Consider the following 25,996-nt stretch of genomic DNA (forward strand, 5'->3'; position numbering starts at 1 on the left):
TTCCTCCAAGGTGTGTAGACTAGTTAACCACAGGGGGCTGGAATTCTACTTTTAGTTAAGCCGTTCCAGCCGTGTCGGCACTCGCGTTTTCGGTGCTCAAGTGAGGTTATGTCACGTGAGTCCTGCGCCCAGTCAGTGCTGGCGTTACTTCCCCATCTTTATACAAATCGAACATCAAGAGGAAGTCAAAGAACAGCCAGAGCCCTGACTTCCTATTGATGATCAATACGTCCAAAGTGGAGCTGGTCCAAGTGGTTGTCCAGGTAGTACAGATTGCACAAAAGTTTTACATCTATTAAGAGAACTTTCCCTTTAAATAGCTGTGTTACATTACCTTTCTGCAAATCGGTTGTAAATGCCATCCATGCAGGCAAATTGGCATAGGGTAAAGCTCATAGAATCTGACAGTAATCTGGAAACGTCCAGTGGCCCAGTGTGGCAATTGCTTCATTCTTACATTCCCGATTAGCTGGGAAGCTTCTTGTATGACCGGCTGTGAGAGGATGATATATTCCATATGCATACATAAGATGTCATTAAGTCTGTGCTGCTAAGTGGCTCCTAACTGGGCACTTATGAATGTGCCCGCTATAAATGTGTTCACTGCATGCTAAATTGACACAACCTAACTGCATCTAGATGATTGATGTCTGTATTAGTCTTGTCGACTCTTACTGCCTAACGTTAGTCATTTACAAACACAATCAAATTCACATTAATGTATTCCTTCTCGTGGGCGACTTGCAAAAGTTCTATTTTCATATCTCTGAATTTTCTCATCTGATGTTCCCTTTTGCTTTTGGCTGTCGGGCAGCAGGTGCCAGTTTTCTACAATTAGCGGCTGTATTTGTTTTTGCAAGGCGGTCTGCACTAAAATGTAATAATAACAGTGCCCCTGAGCAATGCAAATATGGCGTAGGTTGGTAATATGTATAATTTGTCATCAGACATGATTGGCTGCACAGAGATGACCCCACTTTTGATGATGTAGAACTTGTAGGATTTCCCCAATCCGTGTGTTCTGTTCATATTGGAGATGCACATAATCAGGGGTGTGGAGTCGCTAAGCCAAACCTTCGACTCATCAATTTCCCTGACTCCCGACCCCACAGCTCTGCTTCACTACTATGTACATAAAGTGCAGCTCAGATTCATCTCAACTGAAAGCCGAGATCCTCAGATCAGGAACAGAACAGACATTTATAGGACATTTCATAACTTTCCAAAATTCTTATAAAAATATTTACAGCACATCCTGCACTGAACTACTGTACCCAGTTATATATTTTCAGAGTTGGTCCATTTTATACCGACTCCACCAAAATGGACTACGACTCCATGACTCCGACTCCACACCCCTCACATAACAGTATTATTATTCTAAGAGCTCCTTCACATGGTCTTCACTATTTTCAGTCGGAGTGCAGACAATGATAAAAAAAAAAACTGTACTGGGACCAATATTTCATTGGGACAGTGCAGATGAGTGATTTTTTTTTTTTTTTATCAGTGTTCGAATCTGCATGTGAAAAAAATTGCAGGATGCATTCTGTAAATCAGATGAAACTCACACATTCATGTCTATGGGTGCAAGAAAAAAATTCTATGAAAATGAACAAATTAAAGTCAGACATTGCTTTTCAACCATGCTTCCACAGAATTTAAAAAAAAAAAAAAAAAAAAAAAACTCGTGAAATAGGCCTGGACAGAAATGATGGTACCCTTAACCTAATATTTTGTTGCACAACCTTTTGAGGAAATCACTGCAATCAAACGATGTAACTGTCAATGAGACAATGAGACTTCTGCACCACTCTACAGGTATTTTGACCCACTCCTCAAGAACAAACTGCTCCAGTTGTCTCGTGTTTGAAGGTTGCCTTTTCCAGACGGCATGTTTCAGCTCTTTCCAAAGATGCTCAATAGGATTTAGGTCAGGGCTTATAGAAGGCCACTTTAGAATACTCCAATGTTTTCCTCTTAGTCATTCTTGGATGTTTTTAGCTGTGTGTTTTGAGTCATTATCCTGTTGCAAGACCCATGATCTGCGACTGAGACCAAGCTTTCTGACACCAAGCATCACATTTCTCTTTAGAATCCTTGATATTCTTAAGATTTCATTGTACCCTGCACAGATTCTAGACATCCTGTGTCAGATGCAGCAAAGCAGCCCCAGAACATAAGAGCCTCCTCCATGTTTCATAGTAGGGACAGTGTTCTTTTTTTCATATGTTTCGTTTTCCCATCTGTGAACATAGAGCTGATGTGACTTGCCAAAAAGTTCATTTTTTGTTTCATCTGTCCATAGGACATTCTCCCAGAAGCTTTGTGGCTTGTCAACATGTGGTTGGGCTAAATCCAGTCTGGCTTTTTTAATGATTTTTGTCAACAATGGTGTCCTCCTTGGTCGTCTCCAATGAAGTCCACTTTGGCTCATACAAAGATGGTGCGATCTGACACTGATGTTCCTTGAGCTTGAAGTTCACCTTTACTCTGTCTATAAGTTTTTCTGGGCTCTTTTGTTATAATTTGTATTATCCGTCTGTTTGATTTATCAATTTTCCTCCTGCGGCTACGTCCAGGGAGGTTGGCTATAGCCCCATGGATCTTAAATTTCTGAATAATATGTGCAACTGTACTCACAGGAACATCAAGCTGCTTGGATTTGGTCTTATAACTTTTACCTTTAACATGTTTGTCTATAATTTTCTTTATAATCTCCTGAGACAGCTCTTTCCTTCACTTCCTCTGGTCCATGTTGAGTGTGATACACACCATGTCACCAAACAGCACAGTGAGTATCTGTAGCCCTATATACAGGCCCACTTACTGATTCCAAGATTGTAGACACCTGTGATGCTAGTTAGTGGACACACCTTGATTTAACATGTCCCTTTTGTCACATTATTTTCAGAGCTGCCATCAATTCTGTCCAGGCCTATTTCATGAGTTTTAATTATTTTTTCTTTTAATTCTGTGGAAGCATGGTTGAAAAGCAATTTCTGACTTTCATTTGTTAATTTTCATAGATCTTTTATTTATTATTACTTTTCTCAGATTCAAATCATTCTGTGACCATTATGGGTTTTTCTGTCATTAAACGAGGGGTACCAACAATTTTGACCACGTGTGTAGGTACATGGGATACAGCATTAACAATAGGTTATGATCACAGATTGCCTCCCCCCTCCCTGCGCAGTGACAACTGCACAGATCACAGGGCATGCCTTGAAAACTCATCTATAAAAGTCACTGCAGTTCTCCAACCTGTTTCTTATTGTCCATGTGACGGCTGTTAACAGCATTTCGTGCAAGATGGCTGCTCCATAATAAGGTACAAAAAATAAACTAAAAAATTTACAATAAAAAATAATACAAGTAACCACTCCATAGAAAAAATGTTTGCAGTTTCCAAAATGAACCAGATTCCTCCTTTTTCCAGTTTAGTTTCTCCAGTTAAGTTGTTGCTCACCGTGTGCTACATATGGCGGCCCATCTTTTCTTCCCAGTAACCCAGCTTCCTCATATGTGCCCTCCGCGAGAATGACGCAAAGCAGATACTGTTCCAGCGCTCCCTGCCAGTAACTTTATCCTCTACTCCCTTCATCCGACTATTATCTAAAGGACGATAAGAGCAGCTTCATCCATGCTGTAATTTAATACCGAGCATCATGTCCTGTGTGGGATGTAAGCTAATTGTTTGATTAGAAATGTGAATGCGGTATTGTTCCCATTAATAGACGTTGTCCTTAACCCACAGCGGCCCAGCCGCATCGCTGAGCATTTATAGCCATCAGTCCACATCGCATGGTATAAATAATCATGTACATGGCAGATAATCCTTTTATGAGATGTTACCACATTGTTCATTTTAATTAGTGCAGTGCATACGTTTCCAAAAGAAGTGTAAAAAATGACAAAATATTACATGATGGAATGGCTTTTGAACTTTGATGGATGAAGAATGCTGTTATTAGTGAAAAAGAGAAAAGACCAAACAAATGATGTTGTGCACACCCAGCAAAATATCAAATATAAGAAAAAAGTTTTATTTGAACACCAAAAAAACACACTACAAGGTTAAAATCATTTAAAAACAATAGCACAAATCCTTAACAGTGGTACAACACCCCCTAAGCATACCCTATGTCGGAAATTCATATTGCCATGTTCATGAATCGAACACATATAGTCCCATGAGACACCAGAGCATGAGCTGTGGATTACAAATATGGTATTTAAATTGACCACAGTCCACATGCATATATACCAGATATAATAATGATCTTTCAATTTTCGACAGGTATATAATTTAAATTGAGCAGCCTATGTGAGCACAAGACAGGACCCAAATACAATATAAATACAAAGGAGGCATATAAAGTTATGCAAATAAATAACTCTAAACATGCATCGGGTCCTGATATAGCAGAGGTAAGTATACTACCTGTCATTGAGCAGCAGAAAAAGGTACATGTTCACATCAGGTATACCCTAAAGTGAAAAAAATTCAAGGCCCAAATTGCTATAGTATGGATCCACTAAGCCTGCAATGAACAGCTCACATGGAGGCTGATGTAAACATATAGTCTCAAAGGGATGAGGGTGTGAGGACAAACCCCACGCGTATCGCTGCCTGGTGCAGCTTCATCGGGGTAAGTGTGGAGATAAAGTGCTCAAACAGAACCTTATATAGTAACCAATCATGCAAAAATTCAATACCCGTGTGAAGCTCCGGTCCGGCGAGACGCAAGAAAGGATTGGCTGACGCAAGTAGCCCAATCTGTGGAATCACAGTTCAGCACCGCCCAGATGCCGAAAATCAAATGAGGGTGCCGAAGAAAGATGCAAAGCGCGTCTGCGCCAAATAAGGAGAATGTGCCGTCTTCCAATGTTGCCAGAGCGTGTGCGCCGGTACCAGGATTGCAAAAAAAGACGATCATAGGAAGACAAGATGGCAAGATGTGCCACGCCGCGCATGCGCTAGTTTAGAATGTCCAGGCTTAAAGCAATAGGCTTATCTAGCCATGATCGTGGACATAGAAAGTGAACACCTATCAATGGAAGCCATAGTATGCCCAAAAGCTTAAGTTAAATCGGACATGTGTGTACTCACTTATAAGCATGCCTATGTGATACACCGAGCATATACACGGAAGGTATAAGAACAAAATAAAAATAAAAAGGCCGCAGCGATGATAGTAAATTATCTATAATATGACATAAAAATAACCTCACATAGTATACATTGCCATATCCAAAATATTGGGACCAAAGGTCCATGAGAAATCCCATAGTCCAAAACACCATATCCCAAATAGAGCAGCGATGAAGCTTTATAGGTCGTGTGAATCCTTCCATCCAGACATCCATAAGAGTGAGGGAAGTTTTCAATCCCATACAATGTTTAAATGCTCTTCCATCATGAGTGGACGGATTAAGTAGCCAACAAGTACTATTCCTACAAAATACGAGAAATCCGGAAGCCCCCATGGATGAGACGCCAGGATAAAGAGCTTTGTAGGATCCAGGTAGTACGCACAAAGATGCCGTGTGGTAAAGCCAGCCTGCTATATCCTATATCATTCCGAATGTCCTGATCAAGAAGAAAATAACAAGCATCAAAATGTACATATAATTTTGATGTATACATCACCAAATAAAATCAACCCAAAAATCCAGTAAATAAGAGATCTTCGTTGAGCCCTGTTGGCACCACGGATTGGAGCTCAAAGATCCATCTCGATTCACACTGTAAAAGGCGTTTTTGACTGCTACCCGCCTCTACCACTGTCATTTTTTGTAAACCCACGAATCTGATCCTGGACGATGATCCGACATGTACGGTCAAAAAATGAGTGGCTACTGGGGTGAGAGCCTTACCCTTTTTCTGGTCAGCAGCTGCTAAGTGAATGGTTGAAACATCCTTTTGGGCCCTTTTTCTCAACTCTTGAGAGGCTTGTCCCACGTAAACTTTGTTACACGGACAAATCAATGCGTATATAACATCTCTAGTTTTGCAATTGATATAGGCCCTCAAAGGGTGGCCTCAATTGTTCAGGGGGCTCAAAAATATATCCCTAGTTGGGACCATAAAGGGACAGATGTTACAGTCCCTGCATGGGAAAGACCCTTTCAAAACAATACCCCTTTTGAGCTGAACAGTAGGCCTACTGAAATGGCTCCTAGTTAGCATGTCCCGAAGATTAGGGGCTCTCCTAGCTGTAAGAAGAGGCAGGGTACTAGTCACTGCAACTGTTTGGGTATCCGTTCTCAAAATAGACCAATGTCTGTTCAAAATGTTCCTCACCTGATGCCAACTGTTATTATAGTCTGTGATGAACCTAGGATGTATATTCCTCTCACGTCTCCGGGGTTGTAGCAGTGATGCTTGATCGTGTGAGTGCGCACGCTGGAACGCAGCCGAAATTGTCCTCCTAGGATATCCACAGTGTTTAAATCTATCAGTGAGATCACGGGCCTGAGCGAGAAAGTCTAGGTTATATGTGCAATTATGTCTGACCCGGAGAAATTGACCAGTGGGTACACCCACCGTAGTGTGAGCCGGATGGAAGCTGCTATATTCCAATAACGAGTTTGTAGCTGTTGCTTTCCAGAATAAGTCAGTCGCCAAATGTGAGTCTTGTATAAAGACCCTCAAATCCAAAAAAGTGGCGTAACTGGCAGAGACAGAATGGGAGAGAAAAATGTTGTAGGGGTTATCGTTAAGACAATCCAGAAATTGCAAATATTCCATTTTTGTTCCCATCTACAAAAAGAATGTAGTCTATATAACGATACCAGTGACAAACCTGGTTTTTAAACGCCCCTGAGAGAAAGGAGTCATGGAAGCGATCAATATGATCAGATTTATCAAGGTACGCTTAGGGGGTGTTTTACCACTGTTATGGATTGGTGCTATTGTTTTTAAATAATTTTAACCTTGCAGTGTGTTTTTTTGGTGTTCAAATAAAACTTTTTTCTTATATTTGATATTTTGCTGGGTGTGCACAACATCATTTGTTTGGTCTTTTCTCTCTTTCACTATGTTCCAGTTTTCCAAACCAGGTATTGAATGCTGTTATTAGGCTAAGTTCACACTGGATGTTTTTGCTGCTTTTTTCTGCAGCAATACCTGAGTGCTTGGCAGGAAAGAAGCTGTGGCAAAAAAGCAGGTTTTGCTTTGTTTTTTGAGGCATTTTTGGTGTGTTTGTTCATGCGTTTTTTTTTCCCATTCAATTCAATGGATGAAAAACGCTGAAAGTGACATGCTCTGTGTCCAAAAAAACATGCAAAGCACAAAATACTGTTGACAAAAAAACATTTCTGAAATCTGATAAACACAGCTGAAAATTAGCATAAAAAGCAACAGAAACGCCCAGTGTGAACTTAACCTTACATGGCATAATTGGCAGTAGGCAAAATAGGAAAATGGAGAATTTACTGGGCTTTAAAGCTCCTCTACATACTTGTCATTAGTTTGGGGTATAAAATCCTGATGACAGATTACCTGTAATGTAAGGGCAGGTATCTTGATTCTAACACTGCATCACTTAGTCGGCTGCTTGCTATAGGTTTGATTGAAAAGTGTTTTATCAGCATGATATTATCACTAAAAGATTAGCAATTCTGTAGCAATGTAATCTTTATTATTCATGAGCTCTGATTAACCCGGCCTCCACCATGGATTGACAGCTCTTTGTCCATGAACAGTGTAGGCAGAAAGCTAGCAACTGGTGGGGTGGATGGGGTATACACAGCTTATCACTGAGAAGACTTGCAGATCTGCAGACAACTGCAGCAAGGAGCCCAGTAAGGCTACGTTCCCACACTTAAGTGTAATAAGTTACTTGCATTTTTCCACAAATGCGCAGAGTAAAAAATAAAAACTCCTTTTGGGAATGTAGCCTTAGTAACACAACACTGGAATGGGGGTCTCTGCCCCTAGGTCATTTTACTCTCAAATGGGACAGCAAAAACATAGTGTTGGTTTCCCTTTAAATAGCAAATGCATATACTGGCGTTCTTGTGGGTCTGTAGGAGCCAGGATATTGCTTCATGAGATTTGACGACCTATTGATTTTAGTATGCCCTATGCAATTCATTTATCCTTTGCTGGGTTTCTCCAGCTGATAACATCTGAAAACAATATCTCGGCTGCAGAACAGATAGTTTATTTTTAGGGAACTCTGATGATGAAAATCAAAAAACATCTGTAAATTGATCTGGGCATCAAGCTGTGTCGTGGGGTTAAAATCCTTAGATACGCCTTTAAATCTCTACCATAAATTGCTAGCACAATGAATATAAATGCTACGTTTCTATGTATTTTTCTATATCATTATATCAACTATATCATTTTTTTTTCTTTATTGGTTTGTTGTGCAGATTGAATATGAGAAGAAGAAAAAAGACGATGGAAAGCGTGCACGTGCGGACAAGCAGCAGGTGTTGGACATCCTGTTTTCTGCTTTTGAAAAGCATCAGTATTACAACCTTAAAGATCTAGTAGACATTACAAAGCAGCCCATGGTAAGTGGCAGAGAGAAAGGCCCTGAGTGGGGGTGGTAGACAGTATGTTTTTCATTAGCGACTAACATTTCCATTTCTTCATATGGCGTTATTGTGATCACATTTCTTTCTGGTTCGCAAACTCTTTATGTATTTAAGTGCCTTATACGTATATTGTAAAATACAAATAATGTGTTATACTAGTTGGCCTGTGCAAAATTTTCACACAGGCAATTTCAGGAAAATCAAGCTGGTCAAATGTAAATGTATTTAATGAGATGATGAACTCAGAGCAGAGAGGTATGTGTCTCGTGTCTCACTGTTCTGTCATGTGCTGCTGCCATCCTGCGCCCGTTCTGTCATGTGCTGCTGCCATCCTGCGCCCGTTCTGTCATGTGCTGCTTCCATCCTGCGCCCGTTCTGTCATGCGCTGCTGCCATCCTGCGCCCGTTCTGTCATGCGCTGCTGCCATCCTGCACCCGTTCTGTCATGTGCTGCTGCCATCCTGCGCCCGTTCTGTCATGTGCTGCTGCCATCCTGCGCCCGTTCTGTCATGCGCTGCTGCCATCCTGCGCCCGTTCTGTCATGTGCTGCTCCCATCCTGCTGCCATCCTGCGCCCGTTATGTCATGCGCTGCTGCCATCCTGCGCCCGTTCTGTCATGTGCTGCTGCCATCCTGCGCCCGTTCTGTCATGTGCTGCTGCCATCCTGCGCCCGTTCTGTCATGTGCTGCTGCCATCCTGCGCCCGTTCTGTCATGTGCTGCTGCCATCCTGCGCCCGTTCTGTCATGTGCTGCTCCCATCCTGCTGCCATCCTGAGCCCGTTATGTCATGCGCTGCTGCCATCCTGCGCCCGTTCTATCATGTGCTGCTGCCATTCTGCGCCCGTTCTGTCATGTGCTGCTGCCATCCTGCGCCCGTTCTGTCATGTGCTGCTGCCATCCTGCGCCCGTTCTGTCATGTGCTGCTGCCATCCTGTGCCCGTTCTGTCATACGCTGCTGCCATCCTGCGCCCGTTCTGTCATGTCTGCTCCCATCCTGCGCCACTATTGTATTATATGCCCCCGTATGCTGCTGCCATATAAAAAAAAAAAAAAATACCATACTCACCTATCGTCCGGCTCCACTGCAGGTGTGTCTTCAAGAAAATGGCGCCGGAAAGCGCGGACTGCGCAGGCGCCGATTCTGGCAGCAGGAATCGGCGCCTGCGCAGTCCGCGCTCTCCGGCGCCATTTTCTCGAAGACACACCTGCAGTGGAGCCGGAGTGTGTTTTCAAGAAAATGGCGCCGGAAAGCGCGGACTGCGCAGGCGCCGATTCCGGCAGCAGGAATCGGCGCCTGCGCAGTCAGCGCTTTCCGGCGCCATTTTCTTGAACACACACTCCGGCTCCTCTGCCTGTGACTGGACTCTGTCACAGCAGAGGAGCCGGAAGACGGAGCAGCAGGTAGCGCTGGAACGGAGGACAGGTGAATATACTTACCCTCCCTCCTGGCGCGTCCACGGTCCCTGACTCTCCGGTGGAAATCGCGGTATGCGTTCAGTGCTTATGCATACCGTGATCTCCTGGGAGCGTCACTCTGTGGGGGCCAGACTGCGCCGGCGCTTGCGCCAGCGCAGTCTATAAAGGCTTCGGACAGAGTGACGCTCCCAGCGTTATATTATAGATATACATATATATATATATATATATATATATATATATATATATATATATATATATATATATATATATATATATATATATATATATATATATATATATATATACATACACATACATACACACACACACACTATATACATATACATACACACACATATATATAAATGTGTGTGTATATATGCATATGTGTGTGTATATATATACATATATATATATATATATATATATATATATATATATATATATATATATATATATATATATATATATATACTAGCTGAAGAGCCCGGCGTTGCCTGGGCATAGTTAATATCTGTTGTTAGTTATAGCACCTCACTTCTCTTATTTTCCCATCACGCCTCTCATTTTCCCCATCACGTTTCATTTTCCCTCTCACATCTCTCATTTTCTCCCTCACACCTCTTTTATTCCCCCTCACTCCTCTCATTCCCCCCTATCACTTGTCATTTCGACTTCACATCTGTCATTTTCCGATCACTCCACTATTTTCCCTCACTCCTCTCATTTTGCACTCACACCTTTTCATTTTCACCTCACACCTCTCATTTTCACCTCAGTATATACATATTTGTCATCTCCCTTATATATAGTATACACCTGTATGTCATCTCCTGTATATAGTATATGCCTGTAGGTCATCTCCCCTGTATATAGTATGTACCTGTTGTGTGCCATCTCCCCTGTATATAGTATATACCTGTATGTCATCTCCTATATATAGTATATACCTGTGTGTCATCTCCCCTGTATATAATATATACCTGTAAGTCATCTCCTCCTGTATATAGTATGTACCTGTAGGTCATCTCCTCCTGTATATAGTATATACTTGTATGTCATCTCCTCCTGTATATAGTATGTACCTGTATGTCATCTGCTCCTCTATATAGTATATACCTGTGTGTCATCTCTCCTGTATGTAGTATATACCTGTGTGTTATCTCCCCTGTACATAGTATATATCTGTATGTCATCTCCTCCTGTATTAGACCTCGTTCACACGTTATTTGGTCAGTATTTTTACCTCAGTATTTGTAAGCTAAATTGGCAGCCTGATAAATCCCCAGCCAACAGGAAGCCCTCCCCTTGGCAGTATATATTAGCTCACACATACACATAATAGACAGGTCATGTGACTGACAGCTGGCGTATTTCCTATTTGGTATATTTGTTGCTCTTGTAGTTTGTCTGCTTATTAATCAGATTTTTATTTTTGAAGGATAATACCAGACTTGTGTGTGCTCTAGGGCGAGTTTCGTGTGTCAAGTTGTGTGTGTTGAGTTGCGTGTAGCGACATGCATGTATAGACTTTTGTGAGATGAGTTTTGTGTGGCAACATGCGTGTAGCAACTTTTTGTGTGTCGAGTTGCATGTGACAGGTTAGTGTAGTAAGTTGTGTGCAGCAAGTTTTGCGCATGGCGAGTTTTGCGCGTGGTGAGTTTTGTGTGTGGTGCCTTTTGAGTATGTGCAAGTTTTGTGTGAGGCAACTTTTGCATGTGTTGCAACTTTTGTGCATGTGTCAATTTTTCCGCGGGTGCAAGTTTTGCGTGTGGCGAGTTTTCCCATGAGGTGAGTTTTGCACGTGTGGCAAGTTTTGCGTGAGCCTAGTTTTGAATGTGGCGAGTTTTGCGCGTGGCGAGTTTTGAGCGGCGACTTTTGTGTTTCGACTCTTATGTGGCGAGGTTGGTGTATGTGTGGTGAAATGTGTGCTGAGGGTGGTATATGTGTTCAAGCACGTGGTAGTGTGTGTCGCATTTTGTGTGCGTGTTCATATCCCCATTTGTGGTGAGTATCCCATGTCGGGGCCCCACCTTAGCAACTGTACGGTATATACTCTTTGGCGCCATCGCTCTCATTCTTTTTTTTTTTTTTTTTTTTTAAATTCTTTATTTAAGTTTTCAATAAACATAAGGAAAAAACATGTTGTAACAAGTATAAGCTCTCATGTCAAAAATACAGATGTTTTGATACTTTACATCAGGTCATAAGATAATCAAAAGAGACTGTATTATCAATATATACTCATTAAATAATAATGACAGTTGAGCATACAAAACATAAAAAAAAAATTTCAGGGCTCGCTCTCATTCTTTAAGTCCCCCTTGTTCACATCTGGCAGCTGTCAATTTGCCTCCAACACTTTTCCTTTCACTTTTTCCCCATTATGTAGATAGGGGCAAAATTGTTTGGTGAATTGGAAAGCGCGGGGTTAAAATTTCACCTCACAACATAGCCTATGACGCTCTTGGGGTCCAGACGTGTGACTTTGCAAAATTTTGTGGCTGTAGCTGCGACGGTTCAGATGCCAATCCCGCACATACATACACACACACACATACACACACACATTCAGCTTTATAATATGTGTATATACAGTGGGGCAAAAAAGTATTTAGTCAGTCAGCAATAGTGCAAGTTCCACCACTTAAAAAGATGAGAGGCGTCTGTAATTTACATCATAGGTAGACCTCAACTATGGGAGACAAACTGAGAAAAAAAAATCCAGAAAATCACATTGTCTGTTTTTTTAACATTTTATTTGCATATTATGGTGGAAAATAAGTATTTGGTCAGAAACAAAATTTCATCTCAATACTTTGTAATATATCCTTTGTTGGCAATGACAGAGGTCAAACGTTTTCTGTAAGTCTTCACAAGGTTGCCACACACTGTTGTTGGTATGTTGGCCCATTCCTCCATGCAGATCTCCTCTAAAGCAGTGATGTTTTTGGCTTTTCGCTTGGCAACACGGACTTTCAACTCCCTCCAAAGGTTTTCTATAGGGTTGAGATCTGGAGACTGACTAGGCCACTCCAGGACCTTCATATGCTTCTTACGAAGCCACTCCTTCGTTGCTCTGGCGGTGTGCTTTGGATCATTGTCATGTTGAAAGACCCAGCCACGTTTCATCTTCAATGCCCTTGCTGATGGAAGGAGGTTTGCACTCAAAATCTCATGATACATGGCCCCATTCATTCTTTCATGTACCCGGATCAGTCGTCCTGGCCCCTTTGCAGAGAAACAGCCCCAAAGCATGATGTTTCCACCACCATGCTTTACAGTAGGTATGGTGTTTGATGGATGCAACTCAGTATTCTTTTTCCTCCAAACACGACAAGTTGTGTTTCTACCAAACAGTTCCAATTTGGTTTCATCAGACCATAGGACATTCTCCCAAAACTCCTCTGGATCATCCAAATGCTCTCTAGCAAACTTCAGATGGGCCCGGACATATACTGGCTTAAGCAGTGGGACACGTCTGGCACTGCAGGATCTGAGTCCATGGTGGCGTAGTGTGTTACTTATGGTAGGCCTTGTTACATTGGTCCCAGCTCTCTGCAGTTCATTCACTAGGTCCACCCGCGTGGTTCTGGGATTTTTGCTCACCGTTCTTGTGATCATTCTGACCCCACGGGGTGGGATTTTGCGTGGCGCCCCAGATCGAGGGAGATTATCAGTGGTCTTGTATGTCTTCCATTTTCTAATTATTGCTCCCACTGTTGATTTCTTCACTCCAAGCTGGTTGGCTATTGCAGATTCAGTCTTCCCAGCCTGGTGCAGGGCTACAATTTTGTTTCTGGTGTCCTTTGACAGCTCTTTGGTCTTCACCATAGTGGAGTTTGGAGTCAGACTGTTTGAGGGTGTGCGCAGGTGTCTTTTTATACTGATAACAAGTTTAAACAGGTGCCATTACTACAGGTAATGAGTGGAGGACAGAGGAGCCTCTTAAAGAAGAAGTTACAGGTCTGTGAGAGCCAGAAATCTTGATTGTTTGTTTCTGACCAAATACTTATTTTCCACCATAATATGCAAAAAAAATGATAAAAAAACAGACAATGTGATTTTCTGGATTTTTTTTTTCTCAGTTTGTCTCCCATAGTTGAGGTCTACCTATGATGTAAATTACAGACGCCTCTCATCTTTTTAAGTGGTGGAACTTGCACTATTGCTGACTGACTAAATACTTTTTCGCCCCACTGTATATATATATATATATATATATATATATATATATATATATATATATATATATATATATATATATATATATATATATTAGATTGTGGCTCGATTCTAACGCATCGGGTATTCTAGAATATGCATGTCCCCGTAGTATATGGACAATGATGATTTCAGAATTCACGGCAGACTGTGTCCGTCGCTGATTGATCGAGGCAACCTTTATGACATCACCGTCGCCATGGCAACCATTATGACATCATCGTCGCTGTGCCCGTTGCTGATTGGTCGAGGCCTGGCGGCCTCGACCAATCAGAGACGCGGGATGTCTACGTCCTTTATGACATCGTCGCTGTGCCCGTCGCTGATTGGTCGAGGCCTGGCGGCTTCGACCAATCAGAGACGCGGGATTTCTACGTCGATACTGTGCTCATCGCTGATTGGTCGAAGGCCTGGCAGCCTCGACCAATCAGAGACCTGGGATTTCCAGGACAGACAGACAGAAAGACAGACAGACAGACGGAAAAACCCTTAGGCAATTATATATATAGATAATATAGTCATGGGCAAAAGTATTCACACCCCTGCAATTTTGTCAGATAGTACTCAGTTTCTTCCTGAAAATGATTGCAAACACAAATTATTTGTTATTATTATCTTCATTTAATTTGTCTTAAGTGAAAAACACAAAAAGAATTGTCCTAGAGCCAAATTGGATATAATTCCACACCAAATATAAAAAAGGGGGTGGACAAAAGTTTTGGCACTGTTCGAAAAATCATGTGATGCTTCTCTAATTTGTGTAATTAACAGCACCTGTAACTTACCTGTGGCAACTAACAGGTGTTGACAATAACTAAATGACACTTGCAGCCAGTTGACATGGATTAAAGTTGACTCAACCGCTGTCCTGTGTCCTTGTGTGTACCACATTGAGCATGGAGAAAAGAAAGAAGACCAAAGAACTGTCTGAGGACTTGAGAAACCAAATTGTGAGAAAGCATGAGCAATCTCAAGGATACAAGTCCATCTCCAAAGACCTGAATGTTCCTATGTCTACCGTGCGCAGTGTCATCAAGAAGTTTAAAGCCCATGGCACTGTGGCTAACCTCCGTAGATGTGGACGGAAAAGAAAAATTGACAAGAGATTTCAACGCAAGATTGTGCGGATGTTGAATAAAGAACCCCGACTAACATCCAGAGAAGTTCAAGCTGCCCTGCAGTCCAAGTGTACAACAGTGTCAACCCATATTATCCGTCGGCATCTGAATGAAAAGGGACTGTAAGGTAGGAGACTCAGAAAGACCCCACTTCTTACCCCGAGACATAAAAAAGCCAGGCTGGAGTTTGCCAAAACTTACCTGAAAAGGCCTAAAACGTTTTGGAAGAATGTTCTCTGGTCAGATGAGACAAAAGTAGAGCTTTTTGGGCAAAGGCATCAACATAGAGTTTAAAGGAGAAAAAAAGAGGCATTCAAAGAAAAGAACACGGTCCCTACAGTCAAACATGGCAGAGGTTCCCTGATGTTTTGGGGTTGCTTTGCTTCGTCTGGCACTGGACTGCTTGACCGTGTGCATGGCATTATGAAGTCTGAAGACTACCAACAAATTTTGCAGCATAATGTAGGGCCCAGTGTGAGAAAGCTGGGTCTCCCTCAGAGGTCATGGGTCTTCCAGCAGGACAATGACCCAAAACACACTTCAAAAAGCACTAGAAAATGGTTTGAGAGAAAGCACTGAAGACTTCTAAGGTGGTTAGCAATGAGTCCAGACCTGAATCCCATAGAACACCTGTGGAGAGATCTAAAAATGGCAGTTTGGAGAAGGCACCCTTCAAATATCAGGGACCTGGAGCAGTTTGCCAAAGAAGAATGGTCTAAAATTCCAGCAGAGCATTGTAAGAAACTCATTGATGGTTACCGGAAGCGGTTGGTCGCAGTTATTTTGGCTAAAGGTTGTGCAACCAAGTATTAGGCTGAGGGTGCCAATACTTTTGTCTGGCCCATTTTTAGAGTTTTGTGTGAAATGATCAATGTTTTGCTTTTTGCTTCATTCTCTTTTGTGTTTTTTCATGTAAGACAAATTAAATGAAGATAATAATACCAAATAATTTGTGTTTGCAATCATTTTCAGGAAGAAAATGAGTATTATCTGACGGAATTGCAGGGGTGTGAATACTTTTGGCCATGACTGTATATAAAAATAGAGACATGGAATGCACTCACCAATCTTCTGTGAATAGCAGCTTTATTTAAGTCTTCATAGTTAAAACATCATAAACGGGGGAAGAGGAATGGGGCTCGACCGAGCAGGAGGAGACGACGGCCATTTCGCGGCTTCCAGACCTCCCGTGTTTTTCTGATAACACAGGAGGAGAAAGCAAGGTTTAGGCCATGTTCACACGTTCCTGATTTCCCTGCTGTTTTTTCTGCACTAAAAACAGCAGCTCTTGGCAGAAAACGCAGGTGCGTTTTTTGGTGCGTTTTTGGTGCGTTTTTTGATGCGGTTTTTAGTGCGTTTTTTTATGCAGCTTTCTCTGCAGAGTCTGTGTTTTCTAGGAAGTTTTTTTAGGGTTAAAATGGCTGAAAATACCCTACCCCTAACCCTACCCCTAACCCTACCCCTAACCCTACCCCTAACCCTACCCCTAACCCTACCCCTAACCCTACCCCTACCCCTAACCCTAGTTCTAACTGTAGTGGGGAAAAAAAAAAATTCTTTATTTTATTATTGTTACTACCTATGAGGGTGATAAAGGGGGGGGGGGTCATTTACCTTTTTTTTTATTTTGATCACTGTGAGGTTATCACAGTGATCAAAACGTGCCTGGAACGAATCTGCCGACACTGCGCATGCGCCCGCCATTTTGGAAGATGGCTGCGCCCAGGGAGAAGACGGCCGGACGGACACCGGGAGGCCCGGTAAGTATAAGGGGGGGAGATGAGGGCACGGGGGGGGGGGGGGGGTGGGGGGGGCGTCGGAGCACGGGGGGTGGCATCGGAGCATGGGGGGGTGGGATTGGGGCACGGGGGGACAGCCACACTCCGCCCACGCACTTCCTGCTGCAGCGGTTCTGCACCACAAACCGCAGAAAACCCGCAGATATTTTTTTTGTCTGCGGGTTTTACTGCGGGTTTGACCCTCACAATGGAGGTCTATGGGTGCAGAACCGCTGCAGTTCTGCACAAAGAAGTGACATGGTACTTGTTTTTTACCGCAGCTATTCAGCGCGGCTTTTTTAGTACATTTCCGCAATGTGGGCACAGTGGTTCCTGTTTTCCATAGGGTACATTGTACTGTACCCTGCATGGAAAACAGCTGCGGACCCGCAGCGGCAAAATCGCGGCGGTTCCGCAGTTAAAAACACACTGTGTGAACATGGCCTTAGGCAACATTTTGTCTCCAGTTTCAGGCACGTTTTAAGTCTTTTCGGGTGGATCACAGCGGCAAACCCCGCTGGCCCAGGTTGACCTAATCAAGACAGCGATTGTCATATCTCTTACAGAGCCAACCCATTGGGAAAAACGCGGTTACAACAGCCAAAATCAGAAGTATCTAAGTCCCACAGATTTTCGGCCAAATATCTGGAGGCAGGCTCAGGTCGACAACAACATATCATTTTTTTCAGCCAATATGCAAACACGTGGGGTATCCCCTCCACGTATACCTCGCTACAATGTGAGATGACATGCCTAGTCTGATTCTTAGAGGCGACGGGTGTTGTGAATTCTGCTCTTGGGCTCCCTCCGGTGGTTGTAAGTGGCACTTTTGTGAGTTCTGCTCTTGGGCTCCCTCCGGTGGTTTTAAGTGGTATGGCTGCTCCTTGGATTTAGCAGTCTGCAGCTGCTTCCACTGATTGTCTTTCTGCTCGGCTATTTATGCCTGGCTCTCTCTTCAGCCAGTGCCACTTGTCAATGGTTCCTGGTTGGATTCACATCTCTTTGGATTTCCCTGTTATCCTGACCAGTTCAGCAAAGCTAAGTCCTTACTTGCTCTTTTCTGTCCACAGGTTGTGGACTTATCCGTTCTGTGCTTTCTATGTTTGTCCAGCTTGTCAGTATGAATTAATTCTGTGTAGCTGGAAGCTCTGGGAAGCAGATTTACCCTCCACACCTTTAGTTAGGTGTGGAGATTTTTGTATACTCTGTGTGGATTTTTTGTAGTGTTTTATACTGACTGCACAGTATACCATCCTGTCCTATCTATCTAGCTAGACTGGCCTCCTGTGCTCATCCTGGTTTCATTCTGTGTATGTCTTTTCGCTCTCCACTCACAGTCATTACTTGTGGGGGGCTATCTATCCTTTGGGGGATTTTCTCTGAGGCAAGATAGTTTTCCGGTTTCTATCTTTAGGGGTAGTTAGTTCTCAGGCTGTGACGATGTACCTAGGGAGTGTCAGGAGCATCCCACGGCTACTTCTAGTGTTGTGTTGAGCTTAGGGACTGCGGTCAGTACAGGTACCACTTCCTTCAGAGCTCGTCCCATGTTGCTCCTAAACCACCAGATCATAACAGACGGGTCCTTTTAACCCCTTCCCGACCTGTGACACAGCGTATGCGTCATGAAAGTCGGTGCCAATCCGACCTGTGACGCATATGCTGTGTCACAGATAGATCGCGTCCCTGCAGATCGGGTGAAAGGGTTAACTCCCATTTCACCCAATCTGCAGGGAAAGGGGGAGTGGTAGTTTAGCCCAGGGGGGGGTGGCTTCACCCCCCCCGTGGCTACGATCGCTCTGATTGGCTGTTGAAAGTGAAACTGCCAATCAGAGTGATTTGTAATATTTCACCTAAAAAACTGGTGAAATATTACAATCCAGCCATGGCCGATGCTGCAATATCATCGGCCATGGCTGGAAACACTTATGTGCCCCCACCCCACCGATCGCCCCCCCAGCCCCCCGATCTGTGGTCCGCTCCCCTCCGTCCTGTGCTCCGCTCCCCCGTCCTCCTGTCCGCTCCCCCTGAGCTCCAATCACACCCCCGTGCTCTAGTCAAACCCCCAGAGTGAGTCTTGATCACTGAGATAGGTTATATCTCAGTGATCAAAATAAAAAAATAGTAAATGCCCCCCCCCCCCCCCCCCCTTGTCACCCCCATAGGTAGGGACAATAAAAAAAAAATAATATTTTTTTTTTCCACTAAGGTTGGGGTAGGGTTAGGGTTTCGGTATGTGCACACTTATTCTGTTCCTCTGCGGATTTTTCCGCTGCGGATTTGATAAATCCGCAGTGCTAAACCGCTGTGGATTTATCGCGGATTTACCGCGGTTTTTCTGCGCATTTCGCTGCGGTTTTACAACTGCAGTTTACTATTGGAGCAGTTGTAAAACCGCTGCGGAATCCGCAGAAAGAAGTGACATGCTGCGGAATGTAAACCGCTGCGTTTCCGTGCAGTTTTTCCGCAGCATGTGTACAGCGATTTTTGTTTCCCATAGGTTTACATTGAACTGTAAACTCATGGGAAACTGCTGCGGATCCGCAGCATTTTCCGCAGCGTGTGCACATACCTTTAGAATTAGGCTATGTGCACACGGTGCGGATTTGGTTGCGGATCCGCAGCGGATTGGCCGTTGCGGATCCGCAGCAGTGTTCCATCAGGTTTACAGTACCATGTAAACCTATGGAAAACCAAATCCGCTGTGCCCATGGTGCGGAAAATACCACGCGGAAATGCTGCGTTGTACTTTCTGCAGCATGTCAATTCTTTGTGCGGATTCCGCAGCGTTTTACACCTGTTCCTCAATAGGAATCCACAGGTGAAATCCGCACAAAAAACACTGGAAATCCACGGTAAATCCGCAGGTAAAACGCAGTGCCCTTTACCCGCGGATTTTTCAAAAATGATGCTGAAAAATCTCACACGAATCCGCAACGTGGGCACATAGCCTTAGGGTTAGGGTTGGAATTAGGGTTGTGATTAGGGTTGTGATTAGGGTTATGGCTACAGTTGGGATTAGGGTTAGGGGTGTGGGGGGGTTAGTGTTGGAGGTAGAATTGAGGGGTTACCACTGTTTAGGCACATCAGGGGTCTCCAAACGCACCATGGCGCCACCATTGATTCCAGCCAATCTTGTATTCATAAAGTCAAATGGTGCTCCCTCACTTCCAAGCCCCGATGTGTGCCCAAACAGTGATTTACCCCCACACATGGGGTACCAGCATACTCCGTACAAACTGCGCAACAATTACTGGGGTCCAATTTCTCCTGTTACCCTTGTGAAAATAAAAAAAATGCTTGCTAAAACATCATTTTTGAGGAAAGAAAAATGATTTTTTATTTTCACGGCTCTGCGTTGTAAACGTCTGTGAAGCACTTGGGGGTTTAAAGTGCTCACCCCACATCTAGATAAGTTCCTTGGGGGGTCTAGTTTCTAAAATGGGGTCACTTGTGGGGGGTTTCTACTGTTTAGGCACACCAGGGGCTCTGCAAACGCAACGTGACGTCCGCAGACCATTCCATCAAAGTCTGCATTTCAAAAGTCACTACTTCCCTTCTGAGCCCCGACGTGTGCCCAAACAGTGGTTTACCCCCACACATGGGGTATCAGCGTACTCAGGAGAAACTGGACAACAACTTTTGGGGTCCAATTTCTCCTGTAACCCTTGGGAAAATAAAAAATTCTGGGCTAAATAATTATTTTTGAGGAAAGAAAACGTATTTATTATTTTCAGGGCTCTGCATTATAAACTTCTGTGAAGCACTTGGGGGTTCAAAGTGGTCACCACACATCTAGATAAGTTCCTTTCGGGGTCTAGTTTCCAAAATGGGGTCACTTGTGGGGGGTTTCTACTGTTTAGCCACATCAGGGGCTCTGCAAACGCAACGTGACGCCCGCAGAGCATTCCATCAAAGTCTGCATTTCAAAACGTCACTACTTCACTTCCGAGCCCCGGCATGTGCCCAAACAGTAGTTTACCCCCACATATGGGGTATCCGCGTACTCAGGAGAAACTGGACAACAACTTTTGGGGTAAAATTTCTCCTGTTACCCTTGGGAAAATAAAAAATTGCAGGCTACAAGATCATTTTTGAGAAAATAATTTTTTATTTTTATTTTCATGGCTCTGCGTTATAAACTTCTGTGAAGCACTTGGGGGTTCAAAGTCCTCACCACACATATAGATTAGTTCCTTTGGGGGTCTAGTTTCCAAAATGGGGTCATTTGTGGGGGATCTCCAATGTTTAGGCATACAGGGGCTGTCCAAACGTGACATGGTGTCCGCTAATGATTGGAGCTAATTTTCCATTTAAAAAGCCAAATGGCGTGCCTTCCCTTCCGAGCCCTGCCGTGCGCCCAAACAGTGGTTTACCCCCACATATGGGGTATCAGCATACTCATGACAAACTGCACTGCAACATTTGGGGTCCAATTTCTCCTATTACCCTTGGCAAAATAGGAAATTCCAGGCTAAAAAATCATTTTTGAGGAAAGAAAAATTATTTTTTATTTTCATGGCTCTGCGTTATAAACTTCTGTGAAGCACCTGGGGGTTTAAAGTGCTCAATATGCATCTAGATAAGTTCCTTGGGGGGTCTAGTTTCCAAAATGGGGTCACTTGTGGGGGAGCTCCAATGTTTAGGCACACAGGGGCTCTCCAAACGCGACATGGTGTCCACTAACAATTGGAGCTAATTTTCCATTCAAAAAGTCAAATGGCGCGCCTTCCCTTCCGAGCCCTGCCGTGTGCCCAAAGAGTGGTTTACCCCCACATATGAGGTATCGGCGTACTCGGGAGAAATTACCCAACAAATTTTATGATCCATTTTATCCTATTGCCCATGTGAAAATGAAAAAATTGAGGCAAAAATAATTTTTTTGTGAAAAAAAAGTACTTTTTCATTTTTACAGATCAATTTGTGAAGCACCTGGGGGTTCAAAGTGCTCACTATGCATCTAGATACGTTCCTTGGGGCGTCTAGTTTCCAAAATGGGGTCACTTGTGGGGGAGCTCCAATTTTTAGGCAGACGGGGGCTCTCCAAACGTGACATGGTGTCCGCTAAAGAGTAGAGCCAATTTTTCATTCAAAAAGTCAAATGGCGCTCCTTCCCTTCCAAGCCCTGCCGTGCGCCCAAACAGTGGTTTACCCCCACATATGAGGTATCAGTGTACTCAGGACAAATTGGACAACAACTTTCGTTGTTCAGTTTCTCCTTTTACCATTGGGAAAATAAAAAAACTGTTGCTAAAAGATAATTTTTGTGACTAAAAAGTTAAATGTTCATTTTTTCCTTCCATGTTGCTTCTGCTGCTGTGAAGTACCTGAAGGGTTAATAAACTTCTTGAATGTGGTTTTGAGTACCTTGAGGGGTGCAGTTTTTAGAATGGTGTCACTTTTGGGTATTTTCAGCCATATAGACCCCTCAAACTGACTTCAAATGTGAGGTGGTCCCTAAAAAAATGGTTTTGTAAATTTCGTTGTAAAAATGAGAAATCGCTGGTCAAATTTTAACCCTTATAACTTCCTAGCAAAAACAAATTTTGTTTCCAAAATTGTTCTGATGTAAAGTATACATGTGGGAAATGTTATTTATTAACTATTTTGTGTCACATAACTCTCTGGTTTAACAGAATAAAAATAAAAAATGTGAAAATTGCGAAATTTTCAAAATTTTCGCCAAATTTCCGTTTTTATCACAAATAAACGCAGTATTTATTGACCTAAATTTACCACTAACATGAAGCCCAATATGTCACGAAAAAACAGTCTCAGAACCGCTAGGATCCGTTGAAGCGTTCCTGAGTTATTACCTCATAAAGGGACACTGGTCAGAATTGCAAAAAACGGCAAGGTCTTTAAGGTCATAATAGGCTGGGTCATGAAGGGGTTAAAGGGCACCGATCTCCCCACACCATCAATAGATGAGCACATGGAGTGTCTCCTCTGCGGCCAGACCTAACACCGGAACCAACCCTGTCCACCCGGAGACCTGAACTCTGTGGATGTACAGTGGCAGCCCTTTTTTGGCATCCAAGCACTCCCCTCTGCATAACCACTATTTAGCAGAGGAGGCAAGAAGGCGGACGATCCCTCTCCACTTCCCTGTTAAGAGGGTGGTGGATCAAGGGTTCATCATTTTAACTCCACAAAGTCAAAAGACAGCGGAGGTTGCAAGAGACTGCTTTTTCTGACCTTCTGGATACAGCCGGTCATTCTGTCACTTGGCAGATTAATCGGGGAAAATCTCCTGTGGCATACCTACCTGTATTCCTGCCCGAGGGGTTATCAATTAAAATTACTACAGACTATCAGATAGCAGATCTGATTCGTTCTGTCTTGTAGCCTCAGGTTTAGTGCTTTCCTTAACCACTCCTTGGGTTGCTAGAGCAATGGTCTCCTGGTCGAAGACATTTACTACTTTGATTCACAACAGTAACCTTTTCCTGAAGACAGTACAACTGGTCAATCAAATTTCTTGAGCAGGAGACTAGCTGGTTCACGCCTCTCGGACGTTGCTAATTGCGCGGCGCTGTCAGCAAATACCAGTACATCCAGAAGGGCATTATAGCTCAGAGAATGGAAGTGTACTCTGCGTTCAAAACGCCTCTGACATCTCTCCCTAGGATCACATGTTTCCTATAGACAACCAGCAGTGGAAGAGTTTTCCAGGACGGTCTAGATCTAAGGGATCTTGGTTCCAAAAAGAGGGACCGAAAAGTAAGACTAATCCTGGACCTCAAACTTCTACCAAGCTTGACAAGGTCCTCCTTCTTCGGATGGAGTTTCTCTGCTCAGCTATTTCTTCAACAGAAAAGGGTGGAGTTTCTGGCATCCACCAACATTCATGATGCTTACTTTCACGTTCCTATTTTCCCCTCTTTTTCGCTTTTCCATTCAGAAACAGCATTTTCAAGTCACAACCTGGTCCTTCGGCCTTGCTACCGCACCCTGAGTGTTCACAAGGGTCATGACGGCTGTCATGTTCCTCTTGCACCCTAGAGGCGTGGTCGTCCTGCCCTGTCCGGTCGACTTTCTAGCTTCTCTTCCAGGACTACGCTGAGTCGTCTATATCAATTGCTATACCCTCTCACCTTGATTGGCAGCTTCATCTAAACAAGTTTTTCCTCATTTCCAGCCCAGCAGATACCCTTTTTAAGGATGATCCTGGACACTTCCAGGGGGTTGGTAATTCTCCCTTGAGACAAGGCCGTGGCTCTTCAACTCAGAACTCTCTTACTTGACCTCTCATTCCCTCATTCCATTCGATTGCTGGAAGGGTCATGAGGTAAAATGGTGACAGCAATGGAAGCTGTTTTCCATCGCTTCGCTTGTTTTATGTAGGTCAAACAGACTTTCAAAGGGTAGTCTCTGAGCTCCTTCCTCATCCGGGAGAGTTCCTTCCAGATCAATGATTATTAGTAACTGCCATTGACAGCCTTCTTCTCCCGATCGTTGTTCTAGGGATCCGAATGATAAGGCTAGACCTACAGCAGGTCCTCTGCTTTCTGGTGGGTCTGAATTCAATTGGATAATGCCACGGCTGTACCTTACGTCAATCTTCTAACAGGTACCCACGGTCAGGCATCATGGACAAGGTGCCTCACATTCTCTGATGGGACCGAGATCTATCATTCTATGATCTCGGCAGTAAACATCCCAGGTGTAGACCTCTGGACAGCAGACTTCTTCAGCTGTCAGGGTCGCGCCTCAAGTGAGTGGGAACCTCTCTCGGAATTCTTCTATCAGATCTGCCTTTTCTGAGGCACTCCAGATGTAGATCGGATGACGTCCAGACTGAACGCCAATGTACTCAAGTTCATAGTTCGGCCTCGAGATCCAAAAACCGTTGCAGTGAATGCTCTGGTTCTTCCGTGGTACTAGTTTCTGTAACTCCCCTCCGAGAGTCGTTTAGAAGCAGGAAGGGCCCTAGTGGTCTTGGAAGATCCGCACGGACCAACGGACCACGTTGGGTTTTTTTTTTTTTTTTTTTTGGTTTGCGGAGCAAGGACTTTTCCATCTTATTCCAACGAAACTACGAGTAGTGTCTTTTTCACATGTGGTCCTTCCCTTTCGCATACCATTAGATCTTTGGGTCCTTACTGGTCCTGGGAGTCTTACAGTACACTTTTTTATACGGACAGACTTTACTATCAGGGAAGGTCTCCTCTCTTTCTCTGCAATCTCGTCATCCTGACGAGTCTTCGGAGCTAGCTGCTCTGTTCTTCAGACTTGTTTTCTTATTACCATCAAGGCAAGGTTGTCCTCAGGTCATCCCCGTCCCTTGTTAACAGTTCACAAAAAGGGGGATGGGTTCTCCATATTCTGGACGAAGTAAGTGCTCTGAGTAGGTACGTATCGAGCTCGGCGTCCTTCTGATGGTTGGACACCTTATTTGGGCTTCCTGACGGTCAGAGGAATGCTTCCTGATGGTTACAGGAAGGGTTTAGCCATTTCATCGGTCATGTTAGCCTGGTGGATTCGTTACACCATCCAGGAGTCCTTCTGGATTAGACATCAGCCTAACTCCACTCCACTCTGTCGATCGAGGTTTCTTGGGCTCTAGACACCAGGCATCAATAAAGCACGCCTGCAAGCTTTCGGGTTAGTCCAGTCCGCATGCAGCCATGAAGCACTATAATTCTCAGACTTCTACTGTTATGAAACCAGAAACACATGGGCTACTTGCACAATGAACAAGTCTGTGGGAACCTGTTCAAACACCACCAAGAAACTTGAAGACATAAAAGAGCACAGTGAGGTCAAAAATACTCTGTTGTAAAAAAAAATCACAGTAATAAGCAAGTGCTAGTCAAAAGATGGAAAATACAGGGTATTTGGTTGATACGTTTTCTTGTTATTGTTATGAGTCTGGGCAGGCGGACTCTGCAGGCCGCGGTGG

The 25,996-nt window shown here is 43.7% G+C and overlaps 1 protein-coding gene across 1 annotated transcript in view; it reads left to right on the forward strand.

Annotated features, from left to right (window-relative positions):
* GTF2F2 (general transcription factor IIF subunit 2) overlaps positions 1–25,996 on the forward strand; it is a 345,191-nt gene that overhangs the window by 256,825 nt on the left and 62,370 nt on the right. Inside the window, exon 8 of the mRNA XM_069758261.1 lies at positions 8,389–8,532. Within this exon, the coding sequence (XP_069614362.1) occupies positions 8,389–8,532 (144 nt within the window). The remainder of the gene's footprint in view (positions 1–8,388; positions 8,533–25,996) is intronic.

Source organism: Ranitomeya imitator, chromosome 3, assembly GCF_032444005.1.
Source record: "Ranitomeya imitator isolate aRanImi1 chromosome 3, aRanImi1.pri, whole genome shotgun sequence".
In the NCBI taxonomy this organism is placed as follows: Eukaryota; Metazoa; Chordata; class Amphibia; order Anura; family Dendrobatidae; genus Ranitomeya; species Ranitomeya imitator.